This window comes from Falco peregrinus, chromosome 3 (genome assembly GCF_023634155.1).
Source record: "Falco peregrinus isolate bFalPer1 chromosome 3, bFalPer1.pri, whole genome shotgun sequence".
Lineage (NCBI taxonomy): Eukaryota > Metazoa > Chordata > Aves > Falconiformes > Falconidae > Falco > Falco peregrinus.
Window position 1 is genome coordinate 35,552,266 of NC_073723.1, and position 20,749 is coordinate 35,573,014.

Consider the following 20,749-nt stretch of genomic DNA (forward strand, 5'->3'; position numbering starts at 1 on the left):
CCCCTCCCGCCGGGCCCCGAGGGGAGCCGACCCGGAGATGGAACCGGCCGGAAAAACAGGCACGTTTTACCGGCGAGGCGCAGGAGTCAGAAGGGTTTCCCACAACACACTCGATTTTATTTTTCTTTTTAATTGTTTATTATTTTAAACCCTGTGTTTCAGGGACTGTCACGCACGTGCCGTGGTACCGTGGCACAGCGCGGCTTCCCCCGTTGGAAGCAGCCTGCGGACACGGGAGCCTGCGCGGCAAGCGGAGAATGCACGCTGGGACGGGGACGTCGCCCCCCTGCTCCCCGTCCCCCCTGCTCCCCACGCCCCGCCGCTCCCCGTCCCCCCTGCTCCCCGTCTCCGTCCCGGCTCCCCACGCTCCGCCGCTCCTCGTCCCCGCTCCCCATTCCCGCCGCTCCCCATCCCCGTCCCCCGCTCCCCACGCCGCGCCGCTCCCCGGTGGCCGCCGCGGGGCCGGGCAGGAGACAGGCGGGGGGCACAGCGCCCCCTGCCGGCCCAGCCTCCCAAGTCAGTGCTGGCGGGGGATCGGCGGCTTCCCCGGCGCGCGGGTGTGACGTCAGCCGGGCGGCCGGTCGCGCGCTGCCGCCGCCATGGGGAAGAGCCGGCCGCGCGCGGGGAAGGCGGGCAGTGTTTTCCGCATCGCTCGCAGCGGCGCCGCCAAGGCCAAGGCCAAGGGCAAGGCGCGGCCCGTCACCTCCGGGCTGAAGCAGGTGAGCGGCGCGGGGGGAGGGGGCCGGCCGGGGCCGCGGCGTGGCGGCTCCGCGCCGGAGGGCCGAGGCCTGCGGGCCCCGCTTGAGGCTTCGGCCTGGCGCGCCGGGCCGGGCCGGGCGGCCTCGCCGCCTCTGCGGCCCGCGGCGAGCGCTTGTGGCCGGGCGCGGAGAGCTGAGGTGGGCTGTGCTTTGCCGGGCGCAGAACTGCAAAGTACGCGGTTTCCACCCGAAAAATAGGTGTGTACGGGGACGTCGTCGTCTTCAGAAAGCAAAGCACAAGAAGTTGATTTGACGAATCTCCCGCAAGCACCTGCCACAAAAGGCTTCAAGCTGTTCCCCTTGACGGAAATACTTAGAAAGTATTCAGTGAGCTCAGGTCGGCTAGACCACGCGTGCGGCATCACTGTTGCTGTAATTCAGGGTATAGTTTAACAAAATGGCTTGATGCAGACCACCAGGCACAGATGCTGCAGGGGGAAGACCTGTTCCTTCCGCCGTGCTCCGAACCCCAGCCCACTTTACCAGGTTCTGGGCACTGTTCCCACAGCTCTCCTTGATGCTGGCTTGGGAGCTCAGTGCATACTAGGTGATTCAACTTGCTAAATCAACAGCAAAAGCAATTAAAAATGTGGTTTGTGTTTTTCTGTGCTGGGTTGACAAGTTGAACAAATTTCATTTTGAATGAGCACAATCAGAAACATTTTGGGGAGGAAGAACCAGAAAGAATGGAGCCTTTTCTGGCCTAGTAGCTGTTTATTTGTCCCAGCTGTGAAATAAAACCATGCCGGTGAGACACAGTGAATAGCTCTAAGGGCACACACTGCCTTATGTTTTACTCTTAATTCCTCTTTTCCCCCTTCTTGCACCTTAGATGGGCTGTGATGCTCTGCAGACCCTTCTGTGAGCTGATTTAACACACTAAAGCAATGGAAAAGTGAACAAGCAAAAATAATATTCAGCCGCTTTTGTGCCTGGAGAGTACGGCAGCCCAGAGGAGGGAGGGAGTGGGTCGTGTGACTGGGAGTGATGCAGGGAAAGAGGGATGTGGGTGATCTGATCAAGAGTTTTCCTCTTGGTAGCATTAAATAATTAAAACAGTATCTTCTTCTCAAACTTTCCCTCCAGCCTGAGTTGTGTGATCTGCTGAGACTTCAGCTGGTTCCTTTATAAGGGTATCTGATAATAAAAGCAGAAAGTTGGTGGTTTACTGTTCGCATCAGATTTGGTTGCAGTCTACTGGGCAAACAGAGTTAAATAGCAGCTCCAACAAAAGGCCCTTTGAGATCTTCTGCAAGCTAAAGCCACTTGACAGGCTAATCTGGTAGACAGACAGGAACGTAACAAACTTTGGAAATAAACATATTTCATGTTGCTGCTGTCACATCTCTACTTTGTCTAGAGGGTTCTGTATAATAAAGGGAGAAACAGGTTTTAAAAACATATTCATGAAAAGTCAGTAGGTTGTTAGGAGTAAAATTTTATTCTGTGTGTTTAAAACTGTTCTTTAATTCATTAAGCCTTTTGGGATTTACTAAGCTTTATAGGAAGATGATCAGAAAAAAAGATGTTAAAATACATTATTCTTTAATAGATAAGAGCCCATTAAAACTATTCAAACAACTTCTGATATAGATACACTTGCTAGTTATAGAGCCTCTTTCTTTGTACAAGTCCTGCTGGAGTAGCTGAGGATGTCGGGTATTAAAACTGACTGGATCCTTTCAGCACCCCTGTGAATCTGCAAAATGGTAACGAGCCCTGAGGGGAAACCTAAGATCTTTGTAAATTGGGTTGGCCACAGCTGCATCAACTCTGATTTGAGCTAGGAGCCCAGTCGATGTTTCTGGAGTCACTGTTCAGTTTATTATAAATTAAAGCGCTAATCTGAGTAGACTTGTTTTGTCAGCCTCTTGCCACTGCTTTCTTACTACTGGTTCTCCTAGTCATTCAGGATAAATGGAATTGTTATTAATGTATACGTGTTCTGAAATTATGGAAGCATTTGAAAGCAAAATGAATATGTGTAACCATTCACAGTTTGCTTCTGCCTGTGTAAATAGCTGAGAGGTGAATTACAGGGGGAGCCTTTGGAAGACCAGTAGGTATCCTGAAACTTCGGGTCACCTGAAGACAACGAGCATGCCTCTGGAACATTTGCAGTGCAATGGGCCAGTATCTGGAGGTGCTCCAGGCACTGGAGCAGAGGTTCCCCTGCAGCCTGTCATGGAGACCACGGTGAGGCAGGCTGTGCCCCTGCAGCCCATGGGAGTCCATGGCAGAGCAGATACCCACCTGCAGCCCATGGAGGACCCCACACCAGAGCAGCTGGGTGCCCAAAGGAGGCCGTGACCTCATGGGCAGCCCGCGTTGGAGCAGCTCCTGGCAGGGCCTGTGGCCCCGTGGGTAGAGGAGCCCAGGCTGGGGCAGGTTTGCTGGCCGGGCTGTGACCCCGCGGGGGACCCACGCTGGAGCCGGCTGTGCCTGAAGGACGGCACCTGGTGGGGGGGGACCCATGCTGGGGCAGTTCGTGAAGAACTGCAGCCTGTGGGAAAGACCCACATTGGAAGTTTGTAGAGAACTGTCTCCTGTGGAAATGACACCATGCTGGAGCAGGGGAAGAGTGTGAGGAGTGTTCCCTCTGAGGGGGAAGGAAAGCAGAGACAACATGATGAACTGACTGCAACACCTCTTCCCTGTCCCCCTGTGCTGCAGGAGGGGAAGGAGGTAGAGAAAATAAGGAGTGAAGTTGGTCCCAGGAAGAAGGGAGGGGTGGGAGGAAGGTGTTTTTAAGATTTGGTTTTATTTATCATTACCTTACTCTGATTTGATTGGTAATTATTTTTTTCCCCAAGTCAAATTTGTTTTGCACATGACAGTAGTTGGTGTGATTTCCCTGTCTTTCTCTCAACCCACAAGCCTTTTGTTGTATTTTCTCCCCTGTCCAGTTGAGGAGGGGGAATGATAGAATGGCTTTGGTGTGCACCTGGTGTGCAGCCAAAGCCAACCCACCACACAAATGAAGGAAGAAACCTTTCCTGGAACTCCACTACAGCTGAGAAGCTGAGGGTGGTGTAACAGGGCTTGGCTTTTGTTTTCTCTGTGTTCTGTTTCTGGATCACTATGGGCTCCATTTCCAATAGAACAAGTTTAACTGCTTTCATAATTTCCAGTTTATTAGAACATTAGTATCACATGACTAGAAAGTGTAATTAAGTAACAGATAAATCCACTAAAAAGATATTTTGGAAGATACGTATGTAACACTGGCTGTACAAGTTGTACAAAAATGGTGTAATTGTGCATGCTAATAGAATTTCTCTTAAAAATACCAATGTGTTTTGTTTTGTTTTTTCCCTCCCAGCTAAACATTAGAAATGCTGAGAAAGTTAGCACAATAAATAAAGCATTTGCTGAAGTTCAGAAAGAAATACAGCAACTATCAAAAGGCACTGCAGCAGAACCTCAGAAGAATGATCAGGTAATTTCCCTTTGTAAAAATCTGAGGAGGGAAATGAAAGGAGTGTGCATGTTCAAAGCATATATTCTGGCTCTAAGACTGCAGGCAATTCATGCAGTTGCTTTAAAGCTATAAACCCAGCTTTATTAATTTAAGTTGTGTTGTAATGTTGCAATCTGGTTCGCATATTCAAGTGCTAGGTAGCTTATATAGTAGAGAGAAGAGGGTGGTTAACCAAGCCAGAGCATGCTTCTAAAACATATTTTTAAATTATGTTCTCACCGTTTTTTAATTGATTTTTTAAAAAAGTCAGTTCCAGCTCTTTGAGACTTATGTGTCAACATGAAGAGACATAGAAAGGAAAGATGAACCTTGCTAATTCCCTACCTGAAGCATCTGATAGTGCTTTGAACCAAACAGTTCTGCCTCTTTGTGTTCCTGATTCCTAAACCTTCGTATTCCCTAATCAGAAGTACCAACACCTGCAACAGCAATTTCTGTACTGGAGCTCTTGCCTGTGAAATGCTGTCTTGAACCTGAAGTGCACTTATCTTCCTTTCTCAAGTCTTACACAGGGCTACGTGCAGTTTTGTGCAAGAAATAATTCACAGAGTGTAATTGCAGGCAAGCTCCTCCATATAAACTCTTTATGCTGACTCTGATGCTCCGGGCATGGTTTGGGGTAGAGAAAGCAGCGGGCTAGGATGAGGTACAGATGAAGCCATCCTGGCTGCTGGAGAAGTGGACATGAATTTTGTGTTATTTACTGTGCCTGGAGTGATGAACTTTCTGTATAGCTGGGAGCAACAAAACAGGTGTCAGATACCTTAAGGAGAGGCTGAGGGGCAAAATGAAACAGGTGACAGTGCTGCCAGCGCAGGATGAGGCCAAGCAAGGGTTTCAAGGCAGTTGGTGGAAGCTGACCTGTCCCTGCTGGCTTGCTATTGCGTGCAGCCAGGAATTCGGACTATACCACTGCTTCTGTGCTAGTAGGGCTGTACGTGATCATGCACGCTGTAATAGTACTTTCTCCGAAGTTGCAGAAGTGTTGTCAAGAGCACTTCTGAACTAAAAGCTGAGCCTATTTCCATTTGGCCATGTATGTTATATTACTGGTGTGATGCTTTGTCTTTTTCCTGTGGCATAAAGTATTGGCTACTTATCTGTCAAGTTCAGTGAATCCTGTAATCCCCCAAATCACTCAATTATGACCGAAAAATTAGCCTCAATCAAATATATAAAGACAAACTAATCTTCTAGACAATGGATGTTTACTACTGGAGTAAAAATAAATTGCTTTCTACTTTAAACTTGTTTTTTTCAGGTTTCCGCAAACCTGGAAGAGGAACCGGCAAACGTGGATGCTGCCACAAACCTATTATCTCAGTTGTAATACATAATGGATGATGAAGGGATCACAAGAAATGAAGATAACATACCAATGGCTTTGTTTGTACAATTTTATTTAAAAAATCTTGTTAATATACAAGTATTGGCACACTTTAATACAAACTACAAACAGACCTTTCCTATCATCTAGGAAAGTGGAATGTCAGAAGTCAGTGTGAGAAACTTAAAGTGCTAAAACAGAAGGCACTTCACAAAATTGGTTCACTGAAACAATTTAGCATAACTCAAGTTGATATCCTTCACTTTTCAGCTTGGCAGTGAAAGCTTCAAAACTGATTGAAAGGTTAAAGACAAAAAATACAGAAAGCTTCTTGGCAGTAAAGCTTCAAAGAAAATGCTGTTAACTGTGAGCAAGAAGTCTAATTGTGGTTTTTTCTTTAAATGATCAAAAGGCTATAAAGCATTTTCACTTCTCTTACTGAAGGAAACTCCAAAAAATTGGATTACACAGAAGACACTCGGATGAAAAAACGTGCCAGAATTTTTTATAAAAGCCCTTTTTTCTGGTTGTTAAATTTGTTTTGTGAAGTCGTTAAAGGAAGCAAAAGGAAATATACTCCCAGAGTCAGTGAACTAAGAAGTTATACATTCAGTATTCAAATACTTAGGTTATGAAGAAGTCTAGAATGTTATAGTTAGAGGTAGATAAGTAGTCTGGTTGATACAATATCTAATAATTTAGTATCTGCACATCAAAGAGATCACAGACTCCTTCATTATCATCCAGGTTAAAGTTGTAGTCATCTCCGGGAGTAGGAGAGAGTCGTAAGAGAGGAAAAACTGTAAAGCAGGAATAGTTTAGTTTAAATTAAAACACTTTTGGAATATCAGCCCTATCTCATTCAGTATGTTTGTCATCACCAGTATTGGGATTAGTCTTAATAATTAAACCAGTCTTTATGACCTGACAAGCATACTAAGATACATACTGTGAATACCTGTATCGCCTTCAAACTAAGGCAAAGACAGTGACGGGTCTACATATTTTTGCTTAGTATTTTAAATGAATTTGCTGGAATAGAGTGATAGCTGTGGAATATGGACTTAATTTCTCCTTCTGCAGCAAAGAAGCTCCTGAGCAGCTTTTGAGACTTACATCAGAAAGCCATCATTTATATTTATATTTCAATATTGTGTATGTCAGCCTTCAAATACTTATCAGTTTAAGTAAGGAAGTTACCATTATCCTTATTTTACAGATGAAAAATGGAGGCTAGCAGTTTCCTTGTGTGATGGATTTCAAGCGTGGATTTCAAGCTGTCTTTGGGGAGGAAATGCAAGACAACTCTCAGCTCTCATGCTGCACCTCAGGAGCAACACTAACCTAGTACCTCCTAAAAGCAGAGACTATTTCCATTTTAGCTACGTTCTGGCACATTCACATAATCCCATCTTGCCCCTCAGATCTTATAATTACATGGGGGTTTTTTGGGTAAGCTCTGAGGTCGTCTGCTTGAAGGGCAGATACAGGCTACCTACAGAGCACAGGGCAAGAGGAACAACCTCAGCCGAGTTCACCTGGCACCTCAGTGAGACAAAGCAGAGAGGCAAGGAGCATGTGAACTTCCTAGCTGTGGTTCAGCTCTGCATTTTTGGCCACTGAGGCGCAAGAGCAGAAACGGGTAACATTTGTCTGTTCTGTTAGTGTACCACAGCTGGTCATGTATCTGTCTGCATGCAGGCATGTATATGTTCTGAAATGTTTACTGAAAGCACCTGCAGGAAGCCTTAGGCAGAACAGAATTAAACCAGGTATTATTTTTTTCAAGGCAGCACTCTAGTTATCGGCCTGTTCTTTGTTCCTGACTTAAGGATTGGTGGGTTACTCATGCATGTAAGTATTTGCTGGATTAAAGCTTTCATATTTTGATTGTTAAATAAAACTGTTGCAGGGAATGGAAAGGGGAGCAAAGACAAGAATGACAAAGATAGAGAAGGCAGTACAGGGGAAAGAAGTAGTTTCATACTGACTCTTGGTATCAGATTTAACATACACCTACTAAGAGTGCTGTTCACACAAACCCCATGCTGCTACTTGTAATTATAGAAAAGTAAAGATGCTAAATACTTACCATCAGAAGACATGAGTTCATCGATAATATCCCCACTGATATTTCCTGTGAAAGACATAAGCATGTGTTTATGGAAGCCAACATATATTCTCTGCATTAAAACACTGAATTACAAAGCACAGTATGGCTCGTGCAGTGTAGAAGCTGTACGGATAGCATGCCATATGTATGTAAAATATACTCATCTTTGTATCCCTCAGGTTCTCCTGATACATTTCTCACACCAATCCCTTATAACCCTAGAGCCATGTACAGCATGAAGTTTATTTGGTGGCAGAGACCAGTATTTGCTCAAAACAAGTTTGCTACACAGAGCTGGCTCAGTGGCTTCATTAGGAGATGAAGAGGCCTGTCATTTCCTCTGTGTAACCCACCGGTAACGTGGTCACAAAGAAGGGCTCAGGAAACTAATAAAAACATTTAAGCATAACTGTTGCTTCCTACCTGCGGGTTCTTCCATCTTTGCTATGTCGAATGAGTTTGGCTTGAGAATGCAGTTAACATCCAGGGGCAGCAAGGTTTGGTAGTCACTTGAACTAGCTGTAGCTTGGGCGACATCTCCGGAGAGGCTGGGGTACAACACCGACTCTGGAAGGCTGGAGTAAGGAGCTGCCGGGGTTGCACTGTCCTGCTGCACGCTGCCGTCTGCAAAGCCGGAAAGGCATGGGATACAGTCCGCTACGGTAAAGGGAACACAAAACGCCCGCACCCAGCTTTGTCTTTTGAGGAGAACACGGCCGATGTCTGGGAGGAGGTGAAAGGAGTCTTCCCCCTTCTGAAGTCACGGGCACAATTTAATCAGGACCCCTCAGAAATGCAGTCTGTAACACCACCAGCATTTTCTTAAACCTTTTCCTATTACCTTACTATTGTTGTGGAAAAAACACCTGATATTCAGGCAGTCTCTCACTGTGGCTATGTGGAAGAAGGTAAGTGACCTTGTGGCACAAAAGCTGGAACCGGTGCCTCTATTATCTGTCCCATTACAAGCTACATGATCAAATCATACCCTGTCAGAGGCTGGTTTTGTCCCACGCTGCAATCTGAGAAGCACCTCAGAACAACTAACAGGATCCCACCCAGAAGCTGCTCAGTATGAGATGCTAAGCTACGCGGGAAGAATCTGTTTCACCAGAGAGAAGAGGAAGAGGCTTTTCTGTTAACCTCGCGAGAACTGTGAGTAAGCCCTTGGGGTAGTTTCTTAACAGGCAGGTGCTCACTATGCAAATTCTTGATCTTTCCTTTACCTACTACCTTTTCTAACAGTTTCTTCTTTCCCTCCAGTTCCCTTCCCCCCCATCTGAGGCAGGCAAAACCCTGGACCCACCTGATGGTGTGTCTGCAACTGATGTTTGCGGTAACTCTTGTCCTTGGTTGGGATCATGTTCTGGTGGATTTTGAGGAGCTGCAGCAGGTTTAAGGGGAGTAACTGGAGCTGCAGGTTGAGATGGGGGCTGTGCAAGGTCATCGGGCGGAGGAACTGGAAACACCATGGGCTTGGAGGAGCTCGATTCTTTATTTATAAGCAGCACATGGATAGGTCCTGAACTACTTTTAAGATGGATCTGGTATTTCTTCTGTCCATTCTGTCCCTGTGGAGGTGGTATATTATGAAAGTTACTGTTCCTTGAGAACTTGGAACTTTACAAAATTTAATAGTAACTGCATAGTTATTTCCCACAGAAAGTAATGAAGATTTTTGAACCTAATTCTCAAACTGATGCAGAAGATAAATACGGTGCTCTTCCAGTTAGATCACCAGGAAGAGCTGAGAACTGGCATAAACTTACCAAACCATACTCAGGAAAAAAAAAAAAAAAAAGTATTTAAAACTAACACATCATCTAATAAAAAACCACAAGCCAGATCACAAACCTGCAATGTATTTACCTGACCAGAACACAGCTACAGAGGACACAAATATCCAATTCTTCAAAGTGCTTAACTAAATAAAATTCAAGTTACATGAGACTTATAGCAGGGCTTATATATTACCTCTTATCAGTAACAACAATGACAAGTTCAGAATGATCTTGGTTGGGATCAAGCATCCTATAAAATATTTGGATCTCTCACCCATACTGAGCGAACACTGGATCACAAGTTAGTGGAAATAATTTCTTAGCTGATTTGCCAGGCCTACTTTTGGCAAGTTACTTAATACAACTGGGACTAGCTTCCTGTAGCCCAGTCTCAATGAGACCACTGACTCTGCAGTGGCTAATTCAGCAAACAGGTTTTCAGCAAGTATGTTCTAGGAAAAACATGAGCATGAGAAAAGTGGGAAAGAAGCCTCAGGGCAGGGGAACCAAAGCAAAAGCATCCAGCTTGAACTCGGTGCTAAAGACCTCAACAAAAAGTCAGAAAAACCCCAAACCCCCAACATCGCAGCAGCTAACTTTGGTCCCACAGAGAACCTTACCGTTCCCTGAACTGATTTCAGCAGAGATGGACAAAGATAGTACCACTGATAAGCTTCACAGTTCTAGCTCTGGATGCTTTTACAATATTGCACTGTGCTTAGCCTCACTTAAAAATAGCTTGTGAAACCTCTCAGGTGAATTTCAGCCTTCTACAAGCATAGTGGCTATCGTGCTTTATACAATGCCCTCTCCCAACTATGTAAGCCCTATTTAAAACAGAGCACTGCAACAACAACAAAACTGAAGATGGACAGAGGCAAATAATTTGGCCTCCTATTTTAATCCTGCCCGTTTAAGCCTTTTGCCTAAAGTGAGACTGCAGTTTGTTTCTCTATCCAGTCTAGTACTACAAGACTAAATGTAAAACCTACAACTAAATCTAAAAGGCCTTTTCATAAGGTATCTGTGTTAACAATACAATAGAGAAATTTGACACATAAAAGTCACTGCTAATAAGTTCTCAAGGGAATTCATGACAATTAAGCCTGTTTCGGAAGGTTGCAACATTTAAAAGCAAGACGGAAGAAGAGAGGGCAAAGAAACCCACTATTCTATCTTGTTCTTAATAGAAGACAGAGTTACCATTAGTTTATCTAGGTGTAGAAAAACCACTTTTCCCTACCCAGCCTCTCCCTTCTCAAGTGAAACAATCTTAATTTATTCTTTTTTCCCCCTCACACACAGATAGAGGTAAATTCTCTGCTCTAATGTAGCTCTTCTTTTCCACTGCCCCTCTAGAACACTTAATAAAAAAAAGAAACAAGTACGTACCATTTCGGGTATAGGTACTTCTAACTGTGTGCCACAAGGTGCTTGAATTGCTAGAAGTGTGTCTCCTGGTTAAATAGCAATTTTTAAGAAAGTGTTAATTGTGAATATTTTTCTTAAGTCTTGCATGGTATCCACTCACATGAGATATGGTTATCCAAGGGTACTTAAAATACTGCATAATTCTAGCATAAATAAACTTGTGGTGGGACTTGCATAGTCCCTATAAGATCCAAGTATATCACATCATATAAATCACAGAATTCCAATACTTAGATCACAGTCGCAAGAACCTTTTCTCATAGCAGTACAAGATCTACCACTTCCTTTACCTGTTTGTTACTGTCCCTGAATCTTCTAGTTGTATACGTAACGTGAGGTAAAAATACTTAACTAGTTTCTTTTTAGCTAAAACAGCTCTCTGGTCCAGCTCACTTTGTGGCTTTGAAGAATGGTGGGAGTAGAGACATTTAACAGAAGGAAGAAAAGGTATTAATGATTGTCTTCAGTGCCAGCACTTCCAAGTGTCTGAGCTCACGCCTTCTGCAGAGCATACAACTGGGATGTAACAGCTGGCTATCAAACTCACCTGTGGCTTACTACGCACACTAGAACGTGCTAAATGACTACAAGTCAGGAGATCACAATTACATTAACAGGACTGCTACAACCAGCCACACGTTGCAGGTCACTCACCTACCTACACAGCGTTGCCCCTCTGTCCATCACTTGGGAATAATGCTTTTCCTTCTCTGCCTCCTAAGAGGCAATTAGATGAAGTACTGTGTGACTGCTGTACTAGATGCCTCCACATTTTGTAGTAACGACTAACTTTTTAGTAATGGCTCATTTTTGTTAAATTCTGCAATAGTTGTCTAATCTTACATTTTTACTGAAAAATTAATCCAACCTTCCTTGTGGCAAAGAGATGGTTCTGGGCCTAGCTGGAGGCTGAACAACAATCTTCCCTTGGGTGACCCAGGATCAGGAGAGGATGTCAAGGGGAGTAACTTCTGCCAGCAATTCTTGGCCATTTCTTCAAACCTCCTGTACAGAAGGAATCCTTTTGATTTAGTAGCAATGCTCCATCATTGAACTCCAGCTGGGTTCCATTTATACAGCATCATCAGGAGCTCGCTCTGGCCACAGCTGCCACCAGAAATTGTTATGAAATTTGGACCTGCTTGGTTTTTCTGGTGGGTTGGATCAAGATGTCCTGTCCCTGGTTCTGTTAAACAGCCTAAGGCAAGCTGCTACAAACTGAATACAAAAAGACATCCAAAACCAGTACTCCAAAACCACCTGAGCTTCCATTCCATACAATCTGTGACTACAACTAGAAAATGCCAGAACTTGCTAGTCATGAACATTGTGAAGGACATCTACTTAGTATTGATCACTATTGAGTACTTCAAAATGCTTGCAGGGAAAAAAGCAGGTTAGTTAAGAAGTTAGTTTTCAAGACGAAGATCATGAAATCCCTCAATTTAAGAAATACAGCCTAGTAACAACTTACCATTGAAGCAGTTGCAGATATCTTCATGGGTGACATATGAAAATGTAATTTATGTTAAGGAACATTTTTCTTAAAGCAACATGTAACCGTTATTGGTTGCCCTTTAAAAGAAGTTTGTTCAAACTGAGCCTAAGTAACAACTTATGTTGTTACTGAGAGGTGTAATCAAGGCATGACACTTGATTTTCAGAATGCCTAGTTAAAAATAGCAGAGTTCTGTCTTTTAAAGAAAAAAAAATCTGTGAAGAAAATACAAAAAGTTGCATAGCTTGAATGGGAAGATTCTTCTAAAAAAACATGTATAATCTTGTGTTGAAGAATACCACTTACCTCACTAACTTGACACTACAGAATTAATGTATCAGGGCTTCCAAGAATCACACAAAAATACTGTCAGAGGGGACTTGAGAGTTCATCTGCCATCTGATTCCCCCGCCTCAAGGTAGGATGAACTGTTAAGACATTCCAGACAGATGTTTGCCTCCCCACTTCTGGAAAACCTCCCATGATGGATATTCCACCACCTCTCTGGGGGGTCACTTCCAGTGCTAGCTCTCCCAAAGGAAAATTTCTCATAACATCTAACTTGAGTCTCCCTTGCTACAAAATCCATTTTACAGGAACAGTTTCTGTAGAGCAACTCCAGTAATTTTTAAGTACTTACCACTGGCGCTATAGATAAGAAGGGCACTTTCCTGCTCCCAATCTCAGGTGTCTATTTTTCTCAGTATCTTGCAAGACAGCTAAACACATGGCTACAAGTGATGTAGCTGGAATTCTCTGCTGATGGGGTATTTACACACAGGATTTTTTTCCAGTTTCAAACACAAGCTTCGGGACTTTGTCAACTCAATTCATCTTTGGGTAGTAACTTAATCTTTTTAAGAGAAGGAAGCAACACAAAAGAAGATTCATGTAAAGCACTAGTAAGAAAGTATAAATTCAAGTGCCAGAAACACCAGGGTTATATTTTGGACTTAAAAAATACTGACATATATACATATATATATATATATCTGTGCTACATTATTTTCAGGTTACCGATCATACAGTCACAGAAGTTAAAAAGTCATGTAAATAAGATTTGTATTTTCTTTCTTTTTGAACCAAAACCTGAAAAAAATATTTGCCTTTCCTTGCTTCTGGATAACGTGGACTACATTATGCTTTATCCATTACCTACACTCTAACCATTGCTTTAATTCTATTTACAAGATGCACACAATTAATTTAAAAGGATATTGGTAGTTTGTAGAATCATCCATAACATTCTTGATACTTTGCTGAAGCCACAGTTTCTGCTGATCCAATTCTTTTTCTTTTAGCTCTAGATCTTCAATTTCAGCTTCCAGATACCTCAGCCTGTCTATGACTTCTTTTGTATTGCAGCCAGCACCTACTCCTCTTAAAAAGGTATAAGGGTTCATGAAACCACAAGTGAAAAACTAAAGTAAACATGCAAAGAATTTCTTAAGACTATACTTTCAACATTTTTGAAGTCTACTGATATTCAATATGACAGAAATGAGTGTTTACCCTCCCAGAAGTTTTTGAACAGAAAAATGAAAATTCTTAAGATCAAATTTAGAATTCCCCTCTACCAAAATTTATTTTCTTTTGGAATGCAGGCTTTTTCTGCATTGGAGCTGATTTATAGGCCCTTTCTCACTCTCCTCTAACTCTTAGCTTGGGCTTGTGACCTTCTGTCACAGAAGAGAAAATAGGCAAGGATTACAGGAGGGTAGATAGGTGGAGACAGCGTGTCCCAATAGGCCTCCCAGATTCATCAAGAGTAAACTTTTCAACTACAAGTGCTAGTTATAAAGTAGCACCACTAGTTTTCTGAACATTTCTCTCCTGTGTGCTTTCAACTTGGTATTATGTATCAAAGACATAAGTTAAAAGGAAGACAAATACAGTTCAGTTACAACTTTACTATAATTCTAAAATGTCATACTGCTCATTGATGAGCATCAATTTTGCGGTGTCATATTTAGTCAGGAGAAGTGGGAAGAAGCATTTTTTGTTGCTTTTGAGCACATGAAGATTTGCAGAACTGAGAAGGCTTACTTCCACTGAATGCTGTTTTTTGACTTCTTCTCAATGAGATCAATCCCCTCCAAAACATTGGTGATATCATAAATCCTCCTCTTCTGCCTCACAGCAAGTGTATCAGCAGCCTGCCAAGAGAACAAGTATCAGCAGCTTGCATGCTGAGGGCAAAAGACAGTTAAGGCATTCCCTTGGAAAAATGCCAACTAATGTCATTTTTAAGTGAGAAGGTTTAGCTCTTTGAGAAACAGACACCCAATCATGAATTCAAAAGCTCAGCACCTGCATGTAGCGCTACAAAGCATGCCGAGAGGAGTCACCTCTGAAGGCCAGCAGGCCTACCCTCATCAGGGAGGAGTTCATGTGTGTTGCAAAGACTGTGTTTGGTACTTGGACTATGCATAGAAGAGCTTGCAATGCGCGTTTTGAAGGTAGGGAAAAGAAGGGAAGGCAGACAGCAATGCCCTGCAGTGGAGCAAGCCTCTCAAGCCAATGACGTATGAAGTTTATCATCCCTTCTGCTGACACTCAAGGTATTGCAGTCTTTGGACTAAACGGTGCCAGGATACGAAATGACAGGGCTGTAATTTCACAAAGTGGCTGAAGGAGAGCTGCGATACTTCACGCCAGCATCATCCTCTAATGCATGAATCCACCTCACAGTGTACCTGGGCTTGCTCAGTCTGTCACACTGAGAACCAAGAGCTGTTTCACAGCCACGAGGACCTTGGTAGAGCTCACAGGGATGCTTGCTGCTGTCACACTATCCCTTTTACGTTACAGCTAGCTATGCCGTGTGCTTGTGTGCTGTCACAGCTCGCCAAAGCAAAGCAGACTGCCAGGCAGAGAAAACAGTCTGCTTCGTGCCATAATTCTTTCCATGGTGGCTTTTATGTACCTGATGCAAAGACCTAAGATAATGTAAGCAAACCTGAGCCAGTCATGCCTTCCGCACCTTCAGCAGTTTGATGCTGTGAAGTGGCTCAAGTTCAAAGAATATTAGTTAAAGGTGAGAAAGCGAAGAGAAGTCCAGCTCAGATACAATGATTACAAGGGCTTACATGTATTAACCAGATTAAAATAAAAAAAAGAAGAAAAATAAAGAGATGGCTGGCTGGAAAAGACTTCTGCATCCCAAATTTGAACTAATGCATAAAGCAAACTAATTTCCACTATAAGCACATGATGACTTGTTTCAGTTTTTCCAGCAATCAAATTAATGCTTTTAGTGACGTAGCCTATATGAAGAGTACAACCCGAGACAACTGCAATTAGGAAGGAAAACCAAATCCATTTTATAGCAAAGTACATAAAACTCACAGTATTTTCTGAACCATGAACTCACTAATCTTCCAAAGAAATGACATTTTCCTACTAGCAAGTTAATTACTAGAACTTAGAAATACATATTTTTTTTGTTAGTGAAGTAAAATTAAAAGGAAAAAAATGGAAGAAGAATGTAGATTAAAAAAAAATACTCTCATAGCCATAAAGCATAAACACTGTTCTTTCGCCTTAACAGTGATGTACCTACTAAACTGTTTCTACTGATACGGTTATCGACATTTATCTTTTGCATGTTCTTCTGTTAAAACCTTTTCCTATCTAACAAAACAAAATACAGACAAATACATACAAAGCACACACTTTAGTTCTCTCCAAGGAAACAGGCTCTTCAATCATTTATATCAGCAAGTACACGCCTGCTAGCTTAACCTGCTCTTTTTGGTGCATGCATACACACCACTTACAATGATTGTAAGAGAAGCCTTCAAAATCTAGGAAGTGGCAAAACTGATGCCACCTGCACAACGTTTAACCAACACCTCATATATCGCATAGTCTTCAGAGGCTTAATTTCTACAAGCTCTTGGCATTATTCGGTGCAAGGAATGGACAGCACACACTTACTTAATCAGCTGTTATTCAGCTTTCTGCTTTTTCTGCTTTTTTGCCATTGCTCTACAGATGGATGTAGGATTAGTCTACTGCTCACAGTCTGAGCAATGAAGAAACTGCTCTGGAGACAGATTTCACTACCTCTTGAGATCTTCCAAAAGGTGTGCCTGTACAATATATAAATGCTTTACTAATCTTAATGTATTTTCAAACTGCGCTGGTGGTAAAATATACCAATGTACATAAATTTGTAGCTAAGATACCAAAGTTTAAGAATGAAAAAACAGCCACTAAATTTGAGTGCCCAACTTCAGATGTTTCAAAGCTGGCGTAATCTCAATGCTATTATTGCATTTCTTACGCCCAAAGCATGGCTCCCATGAACACCAGCAGTGCAGACTCACCACGGCTGCAAACCATGCTCCGAGGACTGAGGAAAAGTACGCCACAGTTAGATACATACTCAGCTTGACTAGTCCTGTGTATAATTCAATCACAGCTACAAAGTCCAACTACTTACACCAAGAATTCAAGCAAAGATGTCAAACTGGGGCCAGTCTGGGAAGTTTAATACAGACATTCACCAGCTTTCTGGTGCTGGTCTCGTAACCTAATTATCTTTCCAAAATTTTATGGGGTGTTTCACAGATATTTTCAAAACCAATTGAAAAGTTCCTGCTTGACACTCTAGCAGTACCAGTGTGACACCTTCCAATAGGCTTACTGCTCAGACATTAAGTTCAAGCACTCAGTTCCTCCACAAAAATCACCCACTACTGACTTCAGTAATTAAAAGAGCCTGCCGAGACAAACCTCCTGTTGTCAAAACCACTTCTAAAACTTATCATTTCTCAGCTGACATCAAACTGTTGAAGCAGATCCAGCAGCACAAGAAAGGGACTTCTACCACAGTGGCTCTGCTAACATGGTTTGACACAGCTTCCACATTCCTTCCTCTGAATCATTTGTATTTGAAGTTCCCTCAGAAAATCTTTTCAATGTGAAACTGCTGCACTCTAGCTATTCCTTCTAGCATCTCCTCATACTTTGATTAAGTACATATCCAAGACAAGCACTATATGAGTGTCTCACCAACAGGTTTGGAAGTGAAAGAAAAACATCTGAGCGCAGGGCTTTGGATCCATGTGCATTCAGATCATGTAACTTCTGGAATACAGAAAACACGCTGTTCGGCACAGTTTCAGCTGCAGGCATGCACACATGCACACACACACAACCCTGCCAGAAATAAAACAACCAGCCAGAAAAAGTGTTCGGGTGCACTCTCACACAACTTCTTCTTTGCTCCCAGGCAGCTGACAAAAGGCAGCAGGAATCATCAGCTGCACATTCACTGCGTTAGCACTGAAGAGCAGAGGAATTTGCTAGAACACCATGACAGTCATTAGTGAAAAGCTTAACAAAGCAGAAGGGCCAGCAAGGCCTGCTTGCTCTCCATGTGTCAAAGCAAAGAGGTCCTGCATCTCCTGGACTATGCTGGTAGCAGATGATAATGTCTTCTCCCCAAGATGACTGTCAACAGTTTGGTGTGAGTTTTAAACTGAACGGCACGCTTGGCAATCTATACGTGCAGTACTGAGTATCACTGCATCCATAAAGTTTAAGTGAATGCAAAATTTAATAGACAGGCTTTTTCTTCTTCTGTGGAATAGGGCAAATGTAAGGCAGTTGTCATGTGCACCTGATCAACACATTTCTAAAGGCAGAGGCAAACAAGCAGATTTTAAAGTACCTCATGTTTCGCACTGATGATCAGAAACATTACTTAATCATCAGTATAGCAGGGGTGGCATTCTGCTAGAAACCAAGCTCTTTTAAGAAATCAAGGAAGGAGAAATTGTATGCAACTGAAAAGAAAGAATACACGATGTTTTGGGCATCATTTCAGGTGGATTATCCCTTATTTGCTCATTGTGCTTTTTTCCTCTCTTCCCTGCAATTTGTGAGTTGCTGCCTATAGGAACTTTCTTTCCCCTCTATCTCATCCCTTAATATTTTATTCACGTAACTAGATTTCTTTATACAGGGTTATTCAGAGACAGCTATGCCGTTATTTGAGAACAGCTGTTTGATTTTAAAGTAAGCACTGTAGAATTCAAATTTCAAGTAAAGAAAATCCTCACTTCTGCTCCCACAGTTTGTCACATGTTAGCAGAGAAGTATCTGGCGCTAAAACATTTCAAAAAAAAGTTCAGCATACAGAACTCGCAGACTCCCTGCACCTCAAGTGAGGAACAGTGCCCCACATAGGATGATGCATCACTTCTGCTTCGTAACGGGTCAGCACACACATCCCAAAGCACCCTCCTACAGACCGCTTAACTATAATTATAGATGTATCCAAAGATCATGAGGAAATGTCCTATAGAACAGCTTTTCATTCTCAATGGCTAAATAACAAAGTTAGGAGTACACTTAATGTTTCCGAATTTTATTTTCTCCATAGTGCCCTGCTGGTTTTGCTACAGAAATACTATTCAGCAGCACATCAGTCAATACTTGTCAGTAGGGAGACTTCTGAAGATGTTCCCTGCATGAATCATTCCTTGGAACACAGTTCCATTTCAAGACTGTCCTATTCTTCAGTACCCCAAGCACACTGACATAACGTGTGTGCTGGTTTTCATTTTTCCTTAGGTATGTGGCATACTTATGAGAAATACTGGTTAAAAAACATACATTCTGACTCACTGTTTATGAAAGTACCAATGACTTATGTACTGCAGTTAGCATTTACTTCCAACAAACAGCACCCTGTAATTCAGAAACCAGTCTCCAATAGGTCTTGAGCAGAAACATCTATGACTTGCTGCCATGCCCACCTACTTTTCCCTGGCTATCAACCCTTCCATTCCCGCTGGGTTGATACCTTCCTCACAAAAGGGAATCAGAAGTGTCATTCCTTCCCCACACACAGCCCGACTTTATTGTTCATACCCATCCCCTTTGGCCCTTTAAGCTGAGCTTTTTGGCCTGATGTCTTGCAAAGTGAGTATGTTTTGCTTCTCAAACTCACTTGCAACACCTCGCAGCATGCGACTGGTAATACACCCAGCTGCACAACAATCCCTGAGGTGGGGGCAGCCTAGTTCCGTCAGAGACAGTTAGATACTAAGAAGTTAATCAACTTGTCCAGACCACAGTGTAACTAGAGGAGGAATACAAAACCTATCGGTGTCTTCCCAGCTCACCCTGAAGTTGCACAAGCCGCAGTACCATCACTGAAGTGCTTGCTCTCTGACCAGAGATGCGCAAAAGAGCCCTGAGAACACCATTCACCTTCTGGAGCCCATTAAGCATCATCAACAAATAAGGCCAGTTTTCCAGAAAGGGCTTCAAGTCCCCAGAACAGCAAACCAGCTGCTCACTGAGCTGCGCTTGACTCCTCAGCAGTTCACGGAGGACCTCAGCCGGCCAGCAAAACGTGCCTTTGCCTCGACGCGGGGGCTGACAGCCGGAGGGCCTGGGCCGAGCCCCAGCCCCCTGCGGCGCGACAGCACGCCGGGGCTCCGGCCAGAGGGGGCTGGCACCCAGGGCCTCCCGCCACCCAGCCCCCGCCCGGCCCGGGGCTGGCACATGGTGGGCCCGGCCGGGGACGCCCTCCCACCGCTGACGCCACACCCTTCACGCCGCCGAGTCTGCAGGTGGCAAAAGCGGGTGACGACGACGTGCCGCCCACCCCGCCAATTAAGCGCCTTTTATACACATTTTTAGAAGTACTAAAGAGGCGACGGTCGGGTTTTCAGGATGGTTTTCCCTGGCCAGAAGGGCATCGAGGGGGCCAGGTGACAAACGGCTTCAGGCAAGGGCCAGCGCCCCGGCGGTGCGGAGCGCGGCGGGACAGCGCGGCGGCTGTCCCCCTTCCCCGGCGAGCCACCTCCGCGCACGGCGCCCATCTTAGCCGCTTTCCGCGCGGGCGGCCGCCGGCCACCACCGCGCACCGGCAGCCCGCAGCGGCCCCGCCGCCCGGGGAGGCGGGGAGCTGGCGGCCCGGCCCGGCCCCGGGCTGCGCCGCCCCCGGCAGCGCGGCGGGGCTGTGCGCACCGGCCAGGCCCGGCGGTGCCGCGGGCTCCGTCCCCCCGCGGCGGGCAGGCCGCCGCCGCCGCCCCGGCCCGCCCTCGCACCGCTTTGAGGTCCAGCACGCCGTCCTTGGCCTCCTGCAGCAGCGACACGAACTTGGTGGTCAGCAGCCCCAGGCTCTTCTCGTGGCGGCTGCTGCCGCCGCCGCCGCCCGCCGCCTCGGCCGCCGCGGCCATGCCGGCAGCGGGGCCGCCCCACCGCGCCACGTGTCGCGGCCGCTGCAACGGCCCGAGCCCGGAACGGAGCCTCGGCCCGAGGGCTGCGGCGGGAGGGGCGGCGCCGCAGGAAGTGACGCCGCCGCCGTTGCCTGGACACCGGCATGTTTCGGCCGC

At 44.6% G+C, this 20,749-nt stretch overlaps 2 protein-coding genes across 2 annotated transcripts; one reads left to right on the forward strand and one right to left on the reverse strand.

Moving 5' to 3' along the window:
• Nucleotides 1-556: 556 nt before the first annotated feature.
• RBIS (ribosomal biogenesis factor) lies at nt 557-5,943 on the forward strand. Its single transcript, XM_055800775.1, has 3 exons — nt 557-719; nt 4,081-4,197; nt 5,501-5,943. The coding sequence occupies exons 1-3, from the start codon at nt 600-602 to the stop codon at nt 5,567-5,569; spliced, it is 306 nt and encodes a 101-aa protein (XP_055656750.1). The 5' UTR covers nt 557-599; the 3' UTR covers nt 5,570-5,943.
• E2F5 (E2F transcription factor 5) lies at nt 5,623-20,698 on the reverse strand. Its single transcript, XM_055800769.1, has 9 exons — nt 20,462-20,698; nt 14,436-14,545; nt 13,606-13,769; nt 12,366-12,407; nt 10,853-10,917; nt 8,986-9,250; nt 8,103-8,303; nt 7,659-7,703; nt 5,623-6,366 (listed from the first exon to the last, which is right to left on the reverse strand). Exons 1-9 carry the CDS (start codon nt 20,591-20,593, stop codon nt 6,257-6,259), a joined length of 1,134 nt encoding a protein of 377 aa, XP_055656744.1. The 5' UTR covers nt 20,594-20,698; the 3' UTR covers nt 5,623-6,256.
• Nucleotides 20,699-20,749: the final 51 nt, after the last annotated feature.

Coding starts and splice junctions, on each gene's coding strand:
- E2F5 (XM_055800769.1), bottom strand. CDS start 20,593: ATGGCCGCGGCGGCCGAGGCGGCGGGCGGCGGCGGCGGCAGCAGCCGC. Junction 10,918..12,365: donor TATCTGCAACTGCTTCAATG/GTAAGTTGTTAC, acceptor CTATTTAACCAG/GAGACACACTTCTAGCAATT. Junction 7,704..8,102: donor AAAGATGGAAGAACCCGCAG/GTAGGAAGCAAC, acceptor TGTCTTTCACAG/GAAATATCAGTGGGGATATT.
- RBIS (XM_055800775.1), top strand. CDS start 600: ATGGGGAAGAGCCGGCCGCGCGCGGGGAAGGCGGGCAGTGTTTTCCGC. Junction 720..4,080: donor TCACCTCCGGGCTGAAGCAG/GTGAGCGGCGCG, acceptor TTTCCCTCCCAG/CTAAACATTAGAAATGCTGA. Junction 4,198..5,500: donor AACCTCAGAAGAATGATCAG/GTAATTTCCCTT, acceptor TGTTTTTTTCAG/GTTTCCGCAAACCTGGAAGA.